This window comes from Pollicipes pollicipes, unplaced genomic scaffold, assembly GCF_011947565.3.
Source record: "Pollicipes pollicipes isolate AB1234 unplaced genomic scaffold, Ppol_2.1 Scaffold_7231;HRSCAF=8579_pilon_pilon_pilon, whole genome shotgun sequence".
Lineage (NCBI taxonomy): Eukaryota > Metazoa > Arthropoda > Thecostraca > Pollicipedomorpha > Pollicipedidae > Pollicipes > Pollicipes pollicipes.
The window spans coordinates 13,815,418-13,829,895 of NW_023597034.1; the positions used below are offsets into that span (position 1 = coordinate 13,815,418).

The following is a 14,478-nucleotide window of genomic DNA, read 5'->3' on the forward strand; positions in this document are numbered from 1 at the left end:
TGCTCGGCATCGGCCTCAAAGTGTACGGCCGCTACAGGCGCTACCAGCGCCGGCAGCGCTGGAACCAGGCCGGGAAGGACGTGGTGGTGCTGCACCAGTTTGAACGTGGCACCAACTGTCCCAACCTATCGCCGTTCGCGCTCAAGCTGGAGACGTTCCTGCGCATGGCGGGCATCAAGTACGTGGTGGACACGGAAGAGCCACAGGGGTCACGTAATAAGTGTCCTTGGATCACCTTCAACGGACAGGAGCTGTCCGACTCGGAGCTATCATCGATGTTTTGACGCAACACTTCGGGAAGCCGTTTGAAGGAGAAGCTCACGCCAGCAGAGCATGCCGTGGGGCGTGCCGTTCAGGTGATGCTCGACGAGCACACTGCCTTGGCTGTATTCTACAAGCGCTACGTCCTCGACCGTGGCTGTTACATGGTAAAATGCGTCCCCAAGAAGTATCGAGCTCTGCTTGTTATCTTAACCCTCTTCTTCTTTTCGGCGATGAAGAAATTTTTTTATACTGTGGGCATGGGCCGCTTCAGCGAGGAGGAGACAATGTTTTTTCCTGCGTCGCGAGCTGCGGCGCTGGAAGATGTGCTGGGCGACAAGCCGTTCCTGCTGGACAGCACGCCGACCACGTACGACCGCGGCTGTGTTCGCCCAGCTGACCCAAGTCATCTACGCCTGTGCGCCGGAGGTCGAGCGCTACGTGCGTAGCAGCCACGGCGCTCTCATTCAGTACCACGAGCGTATGAAGGACAAGTACTGGCCCGACTGGGAGCAGTGCCGAGCCGAGTAGGCGGTCCGTCGCAGCGCTGCCTTAGCGGTCGTCTTCTCATGGGCCTTCAGCCTTAGAGTCTTAGCTCGTTCTGGGGACGTTAATTCCAAGCAAGCGCACTTGAATGCATCATGGTCAGTTGGATAGTGCGCAGTATTCGTACAGCTGGGAAAAGTGCTTGTGACCAGGTTGTCACATGAATGATGAATAAGATATGAAAGGCGGGACCACATGATATCATGCTGACAGGAAACTGAATCACTAAAGTGTACGTGATACTCAGCGTTTTGTGACCAAGTGCTTCTTAGTTCTCAGGCCAACCCTCTCAACCCGCTCCAAAAAGACAAAGAGCAAGGCGAGATAAACGAAGGAATCGGACACACGTCGTTCGAGTTCGCAGCCGGGGTTAGAAACATGGGCTCGGCTCCTTTTTGTAATGCCGAAGACATCTCAGCGCATTGCATGCTTTGCATGCTCCCGACCCTCCAGATAGTGTTGTTACCTGTTTATTTTTTTCTTTCCCGTACGCTTGCGAGGCGGACTACTGTTCCAAAGTATTTTATGTCGAGAGGTACAGTTATTCTCTTTGACTGCGGCAGACCCATGACAGCCACCTGCAGATCCGTTGGGCTTCGAACGCACCGTACTAGACAACTGTGCGTACCGCTTAATGGAGCGTGAAAAGAACGATACTGCAAAAGTATTGCTAGATAGAACGCCGAACATGTTTGAAGCTCTTATCTTCAACACGTCTTAAGTTGTTCACAGCATATCAGATCTGGTGACTCAGATGGCGTCCCGCCTCATGCCTGGTTGTGTGCCGCCCCACCGAGCGCCGGCCGGTAACGAGCGATGGATCAAGTCTCAGAAGTGTCGACGGCGAATGATTGATGAGCTGTATTTCTGCCGACTGTCGATCCCTGCTGTGAAGCAGTTCGCGTACATCTCACCACGTCAACGCTACTCTGTGTCGCGACCATTAGGCATTCACACGCCAGCGTGGAGGCTGGCGCGTGGCCTCGGGCCTTGCGACGGGATACACGGGAGGGGCGCGCCGTCCAAGCCACGGCACGCCGTTGCCTCCCAGCTTGCGTCGCATGCGTGGCCGTCACGACAGACACCTCGCGCGGACAAATCTCTGAGTGCAAAACCTTCAGTGAGATAGACACCAATACGCAAGAATGGGTGCTGATCGCCGCCACCAGAAGAAGCATACACATGGCTATGACGCGCGTCTCTTTGGCGTTTCGCAGACTCGCGGTAACCGTAACAATCCACGCAGGGGACGGGCTAGCCACCACAGCTTCCCGCGGCTTTCGCTAGATGGCAGCACGGGTTCTGCCGTAGCCGACCGAGGTCTGCGCCGTCCTCAGTCTGTGTACTATACATATAATGCCGCTACCGTCGGGCCGGCCGTCGCGGGCTCGGTTAGTGTTTGTCCTTGCTCTGCTCGCGCTCCAGGTCAATGGTCTCCAGCAGCTGGTTGTTGATTGCAGCGGTGCCGGCTACCGAGCCGACGTCGGTGGCGGTCGTGTTGACGTCGTCCACAATGTGATCGGTGGAGTTGCGCGTGAGGTAGGCGTACCTCTGTCGGTAAGTGCAAGGCCGCCAGGCTGTGTCCAGGCCGGCATTGCGGTACAGCCCGCGCCGCTGGGTCACGTGGCACCTGTAGGGTACAACGCACCGGCTAGCCAGGTGATCGACATTGACTCAGCTTCTGCGCAGGGCGATCGACGCGTTAAAACAAGCACAGAGGTCAGCTAGGCGGCCCCAGCGATTCCCAGATGACCGAAAAACCATGAGCAAGTGTGACTGAATGGTAGGAACTCGCCGTGAAAGATTCACAACTTTGTCGTAAGCTACTGCATCCCTTGCGCGATTTGGGCGCGATGAGACGACATGCCTAGGACAACTTCCCCTGATAGGCGAGCGCTCATGCGCGTTCTCTATCCGCCCTCACATGCGGATAAGGAACCGCGTGCTCTGCTCCCAATGGGTGCCGTTGTACGTACGTCTCCATGGCCATGTGGGGATCGACCTGGCAGGGACTGTCCGGGTCGCAGCAGTAGTCCCAGACGGCCTCGTTGTTGTCGGTGAAGCAGTACCAGTAGCCGCCGGAGCGGTCAATCCGGCACGGACCGCGCGCACACGCCCGGCCCGAACACGTCTCCAGGTGGCCGTGCCTACCGGGCCCAGGCGTGGGTCATCACACACGGCACGGCTCGTCTGCTCCCGGCGGGGCGGCCAGCCTCGGGGGCGTCACAAACAGCACCGCGTGTCGGCGAACGGTCACACTGGGACAGAGCTCAGATGGTTGGACGTGCTGCCGGCGGGGCTGACACGCCAATGGACTAATCCGCAGTCCTTCTGGTCGTGCTGACCTGTAGTCGTGCTGGTCGCACTGATCTGTAGTCGTGGTGGTCGTACTGATCTGTAGTCGTGCTGGTTGTACTGACCTGCAGTCGTGCTGGTCGTACTGGCCTTTAGTCGTGCTGGTCTTACTCACCTGCAGTCGTGCTGGTCGTACTGATTTGCAACCTTGCTGGTCGTACTGATCTGTAGTCGTGCTGGTCATAATGACCCGCAGTCGTGCTGGTGGTACTGATCTGTAGCCGTGCTGATCGTGTTGACCTGTAGTCGTGCCGGTCGTACTGACCTGTAGTCGAACTGGTCGTTGGGCCGGTCGCACTCGCGTCCGTTGCCGTGGAAGTCGTAGATCTCGAAGCTGGCGCGTGGCTCCATGTCGCGCGGCGAGAGCTCGCCGATGCGCAGGTCCGTCAGGTGACAGGAGAAGGCGCGCCCGCCCGGTAGCACCCTGGCGACGCGTCGGGTCGGCGTCACCGGGCGCGCGCGGCGCCGCCGTGGGCAGTGGCGAGATTACGGGAGCTAGAGGGCGTTGTCAGCGTGTTTGGAGGGTGGGTTTCGTGTGTGGGCCCGCCCCGACGCGTTGCGATGGGACGGGCGCTCTTACCATTCCTGTGATCCGTTCCGCATATTGTCTTTAGGAGATGGTGTATTACTGCTATCAGTCACACTCCTGCCCGAACGAGGGAGCCCATGTGGGTTTTTGGAGCTACAGCGTTCAGCAGGACCGCCGTAATTAGCAAACAGCCTGTGCGCGGCCTAGAACTGACGGGTCGTAAAGCGTTGCGGCAAGCGGAGCCTGTCCTTCGACAAGGCAACGGTCCATACCCTGACGGGCGCGCTTTGGGGGCGTTACCATAAAAGCTCCGTTACGTCGTGTGGGGGACTACGAGTTAGAAGCAGAGCTAGAGGGGTGACAGGCGGGTAGTTCTATCACTATGTTACAAAGCAGACATGTGCCGCGAGACCCCCCACACCCTACCCCGAAAGATCTCAGGATTTGATCTCAGGATCTGGTCTCGGGATACAATCTCAAAGTCCTATCCCAGAATCCCATAAACGTGGGACGCTATGGGATCATTTATGCGTCCTTGGCCTCCAGGAACATATGTCTGGATACAATATCCGTCAGTTGCTCGAGGTCCTTCATTCATGGCGCGAAGGGCGCTCTGCTTGTGCGACACAAGCAGGGGTGTCACTTTCTAAAATCAGTCGGGGGAGGCTGAGCAAATATAGCTGGCTAACCTACCCCCGATCCTGATTTATTTCCTGGTTTTGGCCACCTTGATACGCGCACCTGATAGCAACATAAAAATGTTTAGCCTGTTCCAAAATAATTTTATGTTAAGGAATGAACTGGAATAAGGAACGTCCATTTGAAGCCAATGTGATGGCGATATTGATGATCAAATTGATAGTGATGCGATCAGGTACCTAGTGTACATACAGTTAAAGGACACAAAGTGATACTCCCACACACAATCACGGTGCCATAGGTCATGCTAAGGCCAATGCGCTGCATGAGTATGTGTGGCGCAGCGTTTCGGAGCGCGCCGGCTCGGCACCCGGCACTGACCCGATGACCCGGCACTGACCCGAATGAGAAGGTCTCGCAGCGGAAGTTGCGCTCGTCGCGGCAGGCCTGCTCACACTCGGCCAGACTGCGCGCCGTGATGTCTCGCCGTACCGCGTTCACGTTCAGCAGCGTGTTGTCTCGCACGCGCAGCGAGCAGTCTGCGGGGCGCGGCCGCCACGTTAGCGAGGTCGCCCACCGGGCATGACCGCCGGGCCAAGGCCGCCGGTCACGGCGCGCGCCGTCCTGCCGTCACGGCTCGTGACGCGCCGCCGCCGTTTGGCGAGCGGAACCGGCTGTGCGTAGAACGGGACTGTCGCAACAGATGAGTGTCCCTCACGGTGGGCTGTCGAGTGAGACCTACTCACTCCATAAATGCGAGTTGTGGACTGAGAGTGGACGGAACTCGTCGATTGAGATACATTGATTTCACACAGGGAAGCATTTATGGTGCCAGCGATCAATATCAACCTGTCCGAACCTAACGCACGTCCCCTAAAATTTGTGATAAAGCTTGGGAGACTATCATTGCCATGAAAGAGACAAAATGCCTTCATACTTGACCAAAATATGTTTGATTGTTATTATGCATGATACTTGAAGTGGAACCTTGTGTGCTTACGTCCGCTTCATTGCACCCCATTTTCTATTTTTTGCATTTATATACATTGTTTAGAGAGGCCTTGCAGGACAGTGTCATACATTCAGAGTACTCCCTACTTCTTCGTTCTGTTCATAAAATGTGCAACTCGCTCGGCATGGTTCAGCTTTTCTTTCCACAATTACAGCGAGCAACACAAGGTTCCTAACAAACAATTGGCGCCAGCCCGAAACAATGCTTCACGTGGTTTCAAGCAATGCCAAAATATTTTTCTTCGACCTTCTAAGATCAGAAACATCTATTATGAGACTTTGTCTCATATTTTAGGGGTCATGGGATTTCTGGTACACCTAGTATATGCCTACTTACGTATACTTACTACTTTGTATATACCTGCTATATATATATATATATATATATATATATATATATATATAAAATATGGTCTCGTGATAGCGTGATATCTGGGCTTTATATATATATATACATATATATATATATATATATATATATATATATATATATATATATATATATATATAAAATTTGTTATTATCGTCTGCCAGCGATTACTCACGTCACAGAACAGCCTTGGCACGCTCAGAACAAGCATCAGTAGTATATTCTTTAAGACTTAATTTGAAGCCCGCCGTCACCCTGGCGTTTCGGAAAAGTATGCGTGACGCGCCGCAGCAGTAATGAGCCGAACCATACTCACAAGCGTAGCCAAAGTTCTGGGAGTCGTAGAAGCCGTTGTCCCAGCCAGAGCAGTACGACGAGGCGTCCTTCTCGTAGAAGTCCCAGCCGGCGATCGGCCGGAATTGGGCGTAGCTGGCGTAGCTGTCCATGTCAGTCAGCTCGCACACCGTCTCCACGGGGTCGCTCCTGGCGGCGCACGGGTCGATGACGTCACCACGGAGCCAGGTCGGAGCTCCCGACACTCTCGCGGTCGAGGCAGAGCGTGATATCTGGGCTTCCACGCCAGCGTGGAATCATATGTATCAGTGGGGACCAGTTTTGCTCGTTCACAATGCATGGGGGTACCTATTTCCGCACACTGGTTTCAATCCTCGCCAGATTTAGGTACGTTGAAGTGAAAAAGGATACTACATTTGAAAGAAGAGGAGCTAAGGCAATGTCTGGTCTTTTATACTATGCTTAATTATGACTGGATGGATTCAGATGCACGCATATCAGATAGAATACAAGATAGCTCGCAAGTCGCGTCAGGTTCCCAGATTGAGACGGATATACGCATATCGTATAGGGCAACACGTGCCGGTTCTTTACAACTTGGGCGCTTTAAAAAACGCGCGCAAGTTTTCGCGCCACCTGACGTAGATGCATTTGGAGCCCCAGCCTTTTCTTCACACCGTTTTGCAAGTCTTTCTCAGTGCGCTGAATGAGGGTGCCGAGCTCGGCTCACCTGAAGTTGAAGGAGACGCATCTGCGGTCGCGGTTGCAGGATTCCTCGCAGTCGCGAAGCTCGCGGGACCGGATCACCTGCAGGATGTGGTTCTCCAGCCGCTGGTCCCTGCGCTGCAGGCGGTAACACCCTGCCGAAGGCACGCCCGTCACTGCTGCGGCTGGCAGAGGAGTCGTGAACTTGATGCCACGGGTTCTAGCGACGTATCTGAATGGCACGTGCCATTGTACATTGGAAGTTTAGGGAGCTGACAACGGTGAGTATTTCTTTAGATTAAATATAATATACAATAAAGAGTACTACTTTGGATTGGCGGTGCGTTTTCAAAAAGATTATGGCTGAACGCCATACTGGTGAACGCCAAAGTACGCAGTTTTTATTTGTTTAATTTTCAGGACAAGAATAAATCTGGGACGCCTGAACATTTTTACAATTTTGTGCTGAGACGTACTCGTAGTGCTAAAGTGGAAGAAGAGAGCTGTCAAGATGGCGGACAAGCTTTTAACAACGTTGGGCGGTACGCCATGACGTTTCATGTTGCGAAAGTGGGAGGGCGCATCACAATGATCTAGGTGACAGAGATGAAGGATATAGTCATTCGGTGGCCACTGCCATGCGCTTTGGACAGCTAAGGTGCACGTTCACGCGAGCCTTGTGACGATCCATTGTTGGGCCGCGCGCCAGCAGCACAACGCACCGAGCCGGCACCAACACCCGATAAGTACATCGATGATACTGAGGGTATAAACAGGGCGTGTTTGAGAGAAGGTTATATGGGAAAAAACTGGATGCAGTCATGCGCAGTGGACGGGCTGGAAACAAAGGGGACTCGATTGTGATTATTTGGGCTGTAAGAATCTGCGGCTTCTCGGTGGGTTGGCGTCTGGAAAAATAGAACTGCATACTACGACGTTATCATAAAACATGGCGGATATCCACGACCTGCAAGTACGGAAGCCTATTACCACGCCAGGTATACCGATTAACACGTCATGACTCGTATCGATTGCCTTCAGCATTCTGTCTTCGGGCGGAAGGAAACGTCATTTAACGACATCCACGTCCACGTCCGCCGTGCCGAAGGACACGACATTTAAAGCATTGCTGCCTGCTAAAACCTCAGCCTTCGTGACTGCGTGAAAAAGACGCCAACTCAGGTTGCCGGTGACCTTGCGTGCGTCAGGCGCCGCTGGCTGGCGCCGGTGCTGATTGCGTCGGGCACCTAACCGGAACAAACGACTGCACCGTATTTTGGACTCGCGAGTCTTGGGAGCAGTAGACCATAAGCTATACCATTGCCCGTGCCTCTTATTAAAATGGCGCAGTAGACTGCACACTCTCCAGGAACAAACCGTGCGACCACGGGCAATCAAAACCAATTTGCTGACAGGGAAGTAAGAATGGCTGGCACATTTGTCATCCTGTGCAGTGCTCAGGATTGTTCAGGTGTACAGCAGGCGCGGGCAAACACCGAGTCACCGTGATCGGCAGGCTATGACCCCGTCCTTACGTCTAGCTGAAGCCGAAGGTTCCGCCCCAGGCGAACGCCAAGCCTGCGGCCGTGAATGCCATCGCCGTCAGGTTGCTTTACCATCAGTGGAGCTCGTTGCTTAAGCAATGCATTAAGACAGAACACCCCATCCTTGCGCAAGCCGTCGCCACAAAACATCATCCCACCCCTGGTGACCTCTCCCTCCGTTTTACCCCAGTGCGCGGTCCGTTTTTGTGCTCGCCCCGCGTCGTGCCGTGTTTGTCCCGAGTGGCTAGCTCAGCGGCGGGCCGACCGGACAATCGACCCGGAGCCTCACACCGTGACCGCGTGGTGGCACGGCTCTCAGCGGTCCTCCCCTCCTCGGGCAAGCTGCCGCCGGCCGTGCGGGGCGCTTTCACTTTTTCCTGGTCTATCAGCGGAGCGGCTGACAACGTTCGGCGTTTGTTTTCGTTGCACGTGCGACAAACGTGGTCAGCGAGTCCGGTTCGCTTGCGATTTGTGGCCCTTCGTCAAAAGCATGCGGATGCGTAACTGACATTGCAGGTTTTGCTCCACTTAAGTGCCTGCACTCGCTGTTGATTCACCAAGAGGCATGCTTAATTTCGCCAGGACTAACATCACCGTCACGAAATCGTCAAAAAAGATGCAAGTGAACCAAATTGTTTGCAGCAGGAATCATGCCGACGAGCTTCATGGAGTAGGCCGTTTAGGTGTCTGCTCTGGCCGCAACCCTGGCTGCTGTCAATGCTTGCCGGTCAGCGGCCGTGGGACGGGCGCCGTGTCAGTGGACGGCCGGCCGGCGCGGCGGGGGCGCAGACGCGCCGCGGTCGGACCGGCGAGCACCGCCGCGGCCCGGCTCTGCGCCGGCGCGCTGCACACACCAACCTTCGGCTTCACATCCCGCAGTCCAAGACCCGACAATGGTGACACGACTGGCCACACTGGCACAAATGCCGCTCTTTCACTGAATTGAAACGTAGGTGCAGGACGTGTTAGTCATAGGGATATGACTGCTCCGGCACAAGTGGCTCAATCAGATGCCATGCGCACATGGCGGCTGGTCTGTGGACATTTTAGCCTGCGTCTAAAGCTTCCGCCGGAGATCAGACGCCAATGTCGCGTGAAGTTTGAGTAATTAAATAAAAAAAGAGAGAGGGAAATTTGAGACCATCCCAACTAAGTAATAGGTCTCCAGCTTGTGTAACGAAGAATGTATGGTTGGTTTGCGGACACAATGGTCGTTTGAGTCCCCATTGTAGCCTGCACTGCTCAAAAAGGAAGGGTGCCGGTAGAGAGGTAGTCAAGCTGCGGACCTGGGAAACCACAGATTCAGGGCTTGATTCCCCGCAACAGCCGTCCTTGTCGCCAGGGCGAGAGGCACGCGACATCATATAGTCTCAGCATTCGTAGATCTCCAATGAAGACTCAAAATTAGCCCCATCGGATTGTGATGCTACTTAGCTGCTCACGAGCAGATTGGATGGTGGCGGCTCTTCTCGCCCTTCGCCGTTTCATTATCCCAATAACTCAGCCAAAAGACGCTATCAGAATACATAGACACCAACATGCATAGGGTGCAAGCCTTCCCACGTCGGAAAGGAGCGTAAGCATCGTTCAAAACAACAGAATAACATTCATTCTTTATTCGTGTCTTAAGTTAGGCGTTATACATGCTAACGACAAGTCGCCAAGTTAGACCACACCAGTACCATGCAGGGCTGCTCTGCTGCACTTCCCAGTTGAGAGATGTATGTTAACATGCAGTCCAAGAGTAGCACCCATGCACAAAACGAGGACGCTAATGTACCATGCTGCTATTTGTAAAATTTCTGCTTTCGTTTCTCGTATTCCCTTTGCAGCGCTGTGCTTGATTCTCCTTCAGTGAAATAGGTCCTGACTTTAACTCGCAACGCACGCGGCTCATTGTGTCTCCGACCCTGAGGAGTGCTATACAATTTTGAGTCCACCCCGATCCCGACCAAGGAATAAATGGCTGGAGTCTGGCATTGGTTCTGAGGAGGTCAATTTCTGCGATAACACCGATTTAAACTGTTCTGTGGGCTTTACAGAAGCCTGCATATGCTATTTATTCTGATAGCATAATAGATGCCCATGACTCCTCAGTTTGGTCTCCACATGACATTACTGGCTTTTTTGAAATTATATAGAAGCTGTAATATATAAGATGATTTCGCATGTGATATAAATATGTATATATTACTATCGAAGCTATGTATATATAATTTGCAATTATATGTCATATTATGACCATGTTATCATGACTATCAATATGTGTTCGCGCATACGATTCTGCTTAAGCCGATTCACGGATGGTTGGGATGGGTGCCCGAACCCGACCCTCAAAAAAAGATTTCACATGCCCTCAGCAAAACTTTCCTTGATTACGAGGCCTTCAATGACTCCATCCGTGAGTCAAGCACGAGACTGACTCAGTCTGGAAGGCATCAGAACACATCAAGATACAAACATTCAGGTGCATAAAAACTTTAAACCTCGTGCTAACTGTCCACCGGTGGCTCTACAAGCCTCGGTGCCTGTGATACCCTGTCGCGATCATTTCGACACAGTCAGGTCTCGCAAGGTCGTCTCGTACCGGCTGGCCAGAGGCAAGGTCAAGCGTTCCGCCGCTGCCCGTGCGATAGTCTGTGCGCACGTGGCGTTCCGTAGCGGCACACAAACACGGCGCAGACACACAGGCTGCCAGCGTGCGCGGCGGCTGTGGCGCAAGTCCACCGGCGATGACTGGCCAAATTCCCCCACGTCCCTCACACTATGTCTGGCAGCTGACCTGCAATGACAGAGCCGGGCTGATGTCATGCACATCGTGACGACGGCGCAGAAGTGGTGAATATTCTCAAGCCTTGCGTTATAGTATTTGTGTGTGGTCTTGTAAGGCAGGTTTATGCTAAAAGCCCGTTTCGGTAGGTTGATAAGTACTTCATTGTCTGTTTAGTCGCCTTAGACAAACATTTTTTAATGCACAATGCGATGAAGATTAAAATGATGTGTGTTTTGTAACACTCTAGTAAAGGATATTTTAGACACAACCCATGATCGTGTAGCCCAAAAAGGCAAAAACACAACAAACATATGTGGGGTCAATGTCGCTATACACACGCATAAAATCGAAATTCAAACACGAGACGATGCCACGCGGTTGATATAAAAAAGATGAAAACGTTGTTTGCTTTTGCATATCAAAGGCTTCTTACTATTTATATATATATATATATATATATATATATATATATATATATATATACGTTATATCCGGAATATATGACGGGAAGCTACGTCTATATTTACGTTAGTCACAGGTTCAAACTTATTCATTCTTTTCTAAAATTTGAGATCGTATAAAGCATAGCCATTTTTGAACCGAGATGGTCCTTGGTCTTGTGCACAATTTTGGTTGTCACCGGAGCGTGCTGGTAAAGGACAATACCAATTGTGTGGTGGCAGCCGAAGTGATCTCCTATGGGAGTGTGTTGAGTCCAATTGTTGGCGAACGGAAGAGTTTTACTGAGGCGAGGTCTGAGGGGTCTTTTTGTTCATCCAACATATTACATTTAAATTGCATTTTCACCGAACAAATTGCACGCAAGTTGAAAAAAATATCAGATGATACACGTTCACATTTTAAGCTTTCACAGCAAATGTTGCAACTGTTTCTGCAACATGAAAACCGTTTAAGCAACGTTGGCGGGGCTGGGTTAAAAAATGATCGCAAATCATTCAGTGCTAATTGTAAGCCTTCACTTATTCTGGGCGGTAAAATATAAACTTTTTATGAAGGTGGAGCAACTATTTCCATTGGATGGATTTCTGGGATCGATCCTGACCACACGATCCGATCGTCCATTTTCTGTTCAACGACATAATTTTGCGGCAAAAGTTCAATGTGCCACAGTGCTTGGCAAGGCCCGTCCGCCCTCTGACCTGGGCTGACCTTGAACGGCTGCTACTAGCGGCCGCAGGTCATCCCAAGCAGGGACAAATAGCGAACGCCGAAGCGGCTAGAACACACACAGCCCGCCACGAGTAGGTTGGGAGGCAAGCACTCCCACCAATGGAGCTATGAGCCGGAAGTCTAAGCGTGTTACATTGAAAATACCAAAAATGCTGATCAGACGTCGTTTCTACGATCGTATTCTGCTAAAAGCAGCCACAGGACGCGCTTCACGCAGACCATTTTGTCCAACACCATTAAACATAGAACCAACGCCGGTACGCGCCAGAGGCTGGCACAAGCTAAAAAAAAAAACAACTTACGAACATCTCGTGCCAATTCGTTGAATTAGGCATACAGAGAATGGCACCAGTGATGGTAAAAAACGTAGACTTTCGGCGCATGTCATAGGTATCTCAATCTACGGCAACCCCATCCCAGCTCCGGTGTTTTTCAATTTGAATTTTAGGGGTGGGGGGTGTGAGTATATAGTAGGTATCGGGGTAACAGAATTTAGGAGAGTATATGGTATGTTTGATGGCAATTACTCCGCGTCGTGTATATGTTCTGTGCGTCCGGCTTCTTGAACTACGCGATCATAGGCCGTGCCCGATACAAACGACACGCGATCATAGGCTGTGCTGTGCTGTGCCCGATACAACTGCGCGATCATAGGCCGTGCCCGATACAAACGTCACGAAACACGAGATATCCTAGATCAAAACGATACGACCACTGCATCGTCTAGCATTAATTGAGAAGTGTAAGGAGGTAAATCTATATCAATGAAACGGCGTATTTATATGCCTTGCGTTCCCCAAGACTGGTTGAGCCTATCGAAGTCGTTGTATTCCCAGCCCCAATATCACCTTCTGCTACGTAAGTCCGATTGGAATTGGGTGGAGAAGACACTTTGGAGGGTAACAGAATATCAAATAACTTAATCCCATTGAGATACCAAATCTTGCCGAACATCCCAAAACTCCCCTTGCCAAACGCCCCAAAACTCCCCTTGCCAAACACCCCCACTAAATCATGACAGTTCATTTTGCTTTGACGTCACACATTAGCCTCCCCCACATGAACTTGCCTCCAAACCCCTTAAATCTGCTTCTACTTTCTTGTACAAAGACATCGCTATCGTATAGAGATCTGTAATGCCTCAGACGCCCTTAAGAATGTCATAACGTGAACTATTGGATTGGTCTGGGACGCGAAATATCTGACACAGCTTTCCTTTTGGGAACGGCGTTGACAAAATGTCGCGCGCATTGTGCACAAATGGGGCTGCACATGTGTCAATGGCGTCAGTGGTCAATCAGCGCGTTTGGTGTGACATGGGGTGCGGCTGCCGTTCTTTACCCTACCCTTCCAACCGTGCCGACGGTCTACTAACACCGTTGGTGAATACATATCGTCCAGCGGCCAGGGAAGTCGAAAACACGGTCGTTAAAAGATGTGCAACAGTTCGTAAACAAGAACGGAGAAAAGACTGCAACGCGATTTGCCTGCGCCTCGATTGCCTCTTCGAATTCCTTCGGTATCCGAAACTTAAAACAAACCACGTGCTCATTACTAAAGTCATTATGGTCTTATTTGCTCGAAAATTTAACCATAGCTATGAAAGTTCAATAATCTCCTATACCCATGCTTGTTAAACTTCGGGTCCGACATGCTTGGCGCGTACCGCGTGCCACCGTATGGGCTTTGAACCAAATGGCCGTGAGTATCTGGCATCATCGGGTTCCTAGCCTCCTGAATTTACAGGTTATGGTGTCCCGGATTTTGGGGGGACCCAGGAGCGTGGAGCAAACCCCTGCCTTGCGGAGAGCCGCGGACTTACTCTGTTTCCAGCCATCCAGCGAGTCGTCCAGGACGCCGGGCGCCCGCCATGCCGGCCGCACCCTGCCGGGCTGGCCGCGGGGCCGACCGACGGCGCGGTCGCGACCGGCCGAGACCCAGGGGTCGTAGTAGCCGCGCTTGCTGGCCTCCTCGGCCACGAACGTGACGAGAGTGGGCCGCGGCCGCGGCAGGGGGAGGGCCGGCTGACGCGGCAGGGGGAGGGCCGGCTGACGCGGCACGGGGAGGACCGGCCGACGCGCCGGGCCAGAGATGGGCTTGAAGTGCGTGTCGTGCTGCAGGTGGTACTGCGGATGGAGCTCGCGGTAGGAGGTGAAGCTGGTGGACATGTGGCAGCTGGTGTAGAAGTACTCGGGCGGTGGGCACTGCTGCTCAGCTCCGGCGCCGTCAGCCCAGCTCCAGCGCGGCTCCACCAGCGCAC

General features: G+C 52.5%; 2 protein-coding genes across 2 annotated transcripts in view; one reads left to right on the top strand and one right to left on the bottom strand.

Annotated features, from left to right (window-relative positions):
- LOC119109422 (failed axon connections homolog) overlaps positions 1-284 on the top strand; it is an 8,225-nt gene extending 7,941 nt beyond the window's left edge. The window contains exon 2 of the mRNA XM_037233036.1: positions 21-284. Within this exon, the coding sequence (XP_037088931.1) occupies positions 21-284 (264 nt within the window). The remainder of the gene's footprint in view (positions 1-20) is intronic.
- Positions 285-1,653: 1,369 nt separating this feature from the next.
- Positions 1,654-14,065, bottom strand: LOC119110257 (uncharacterized). The gene is made up of 7 exons (XM_037234017.1): positions 14,041-14,065; positions 6,736-6,865; positions 6,028-6,194; positions 4,731-4,869; positions 3,428-3,586; positions 2,784-2,954; positions 1,654-2,437 (listed from the first exon to the last, which is right to left on the bottom strand). The coding sequence occupies exons 3-7, from the start codon at positions 6,155-6,157 to the stop codon at positions 2,200-2,202; spliced, it is 837 nt and encodes a 278-aa protein (XP_037089912.1). The 5' UTR covers positions 6,158-6,194; positions 6,736-6,865; positions 14,041-14,065; the 3' UTR covers positions 1,654-2,199.
- Between the last annotated feature and the right edge of the window lie 413 nt (positions 14,066-14,478).

Excerpts from the sequence above, each read along its gene's own strand:
- LOC119110257 (XM_037234017.1), bottom strand. The coding sequence starts at position 6,157 with ATGGACAGCTACGCCAGCTACGCCCAATTCCGGCCGATCGCCGGCTGG. Across the intron at positions 4,870-6,027 it reads CCAGAACTTTGGCTACGCTT|ACTGCTCGCTGCGCGTGCGA; the intron begins GTGAGTATGGTT and ends CGCGCCCCGCAG. Across the intron at positions 3,587-4,730 it reads TGCGAGACCTTCTCATTCGG|GGTGCTACCGGGCGGGCGCG; the intron begins GTCAGTGCCGGG and ends ACGCGTCGCCAG.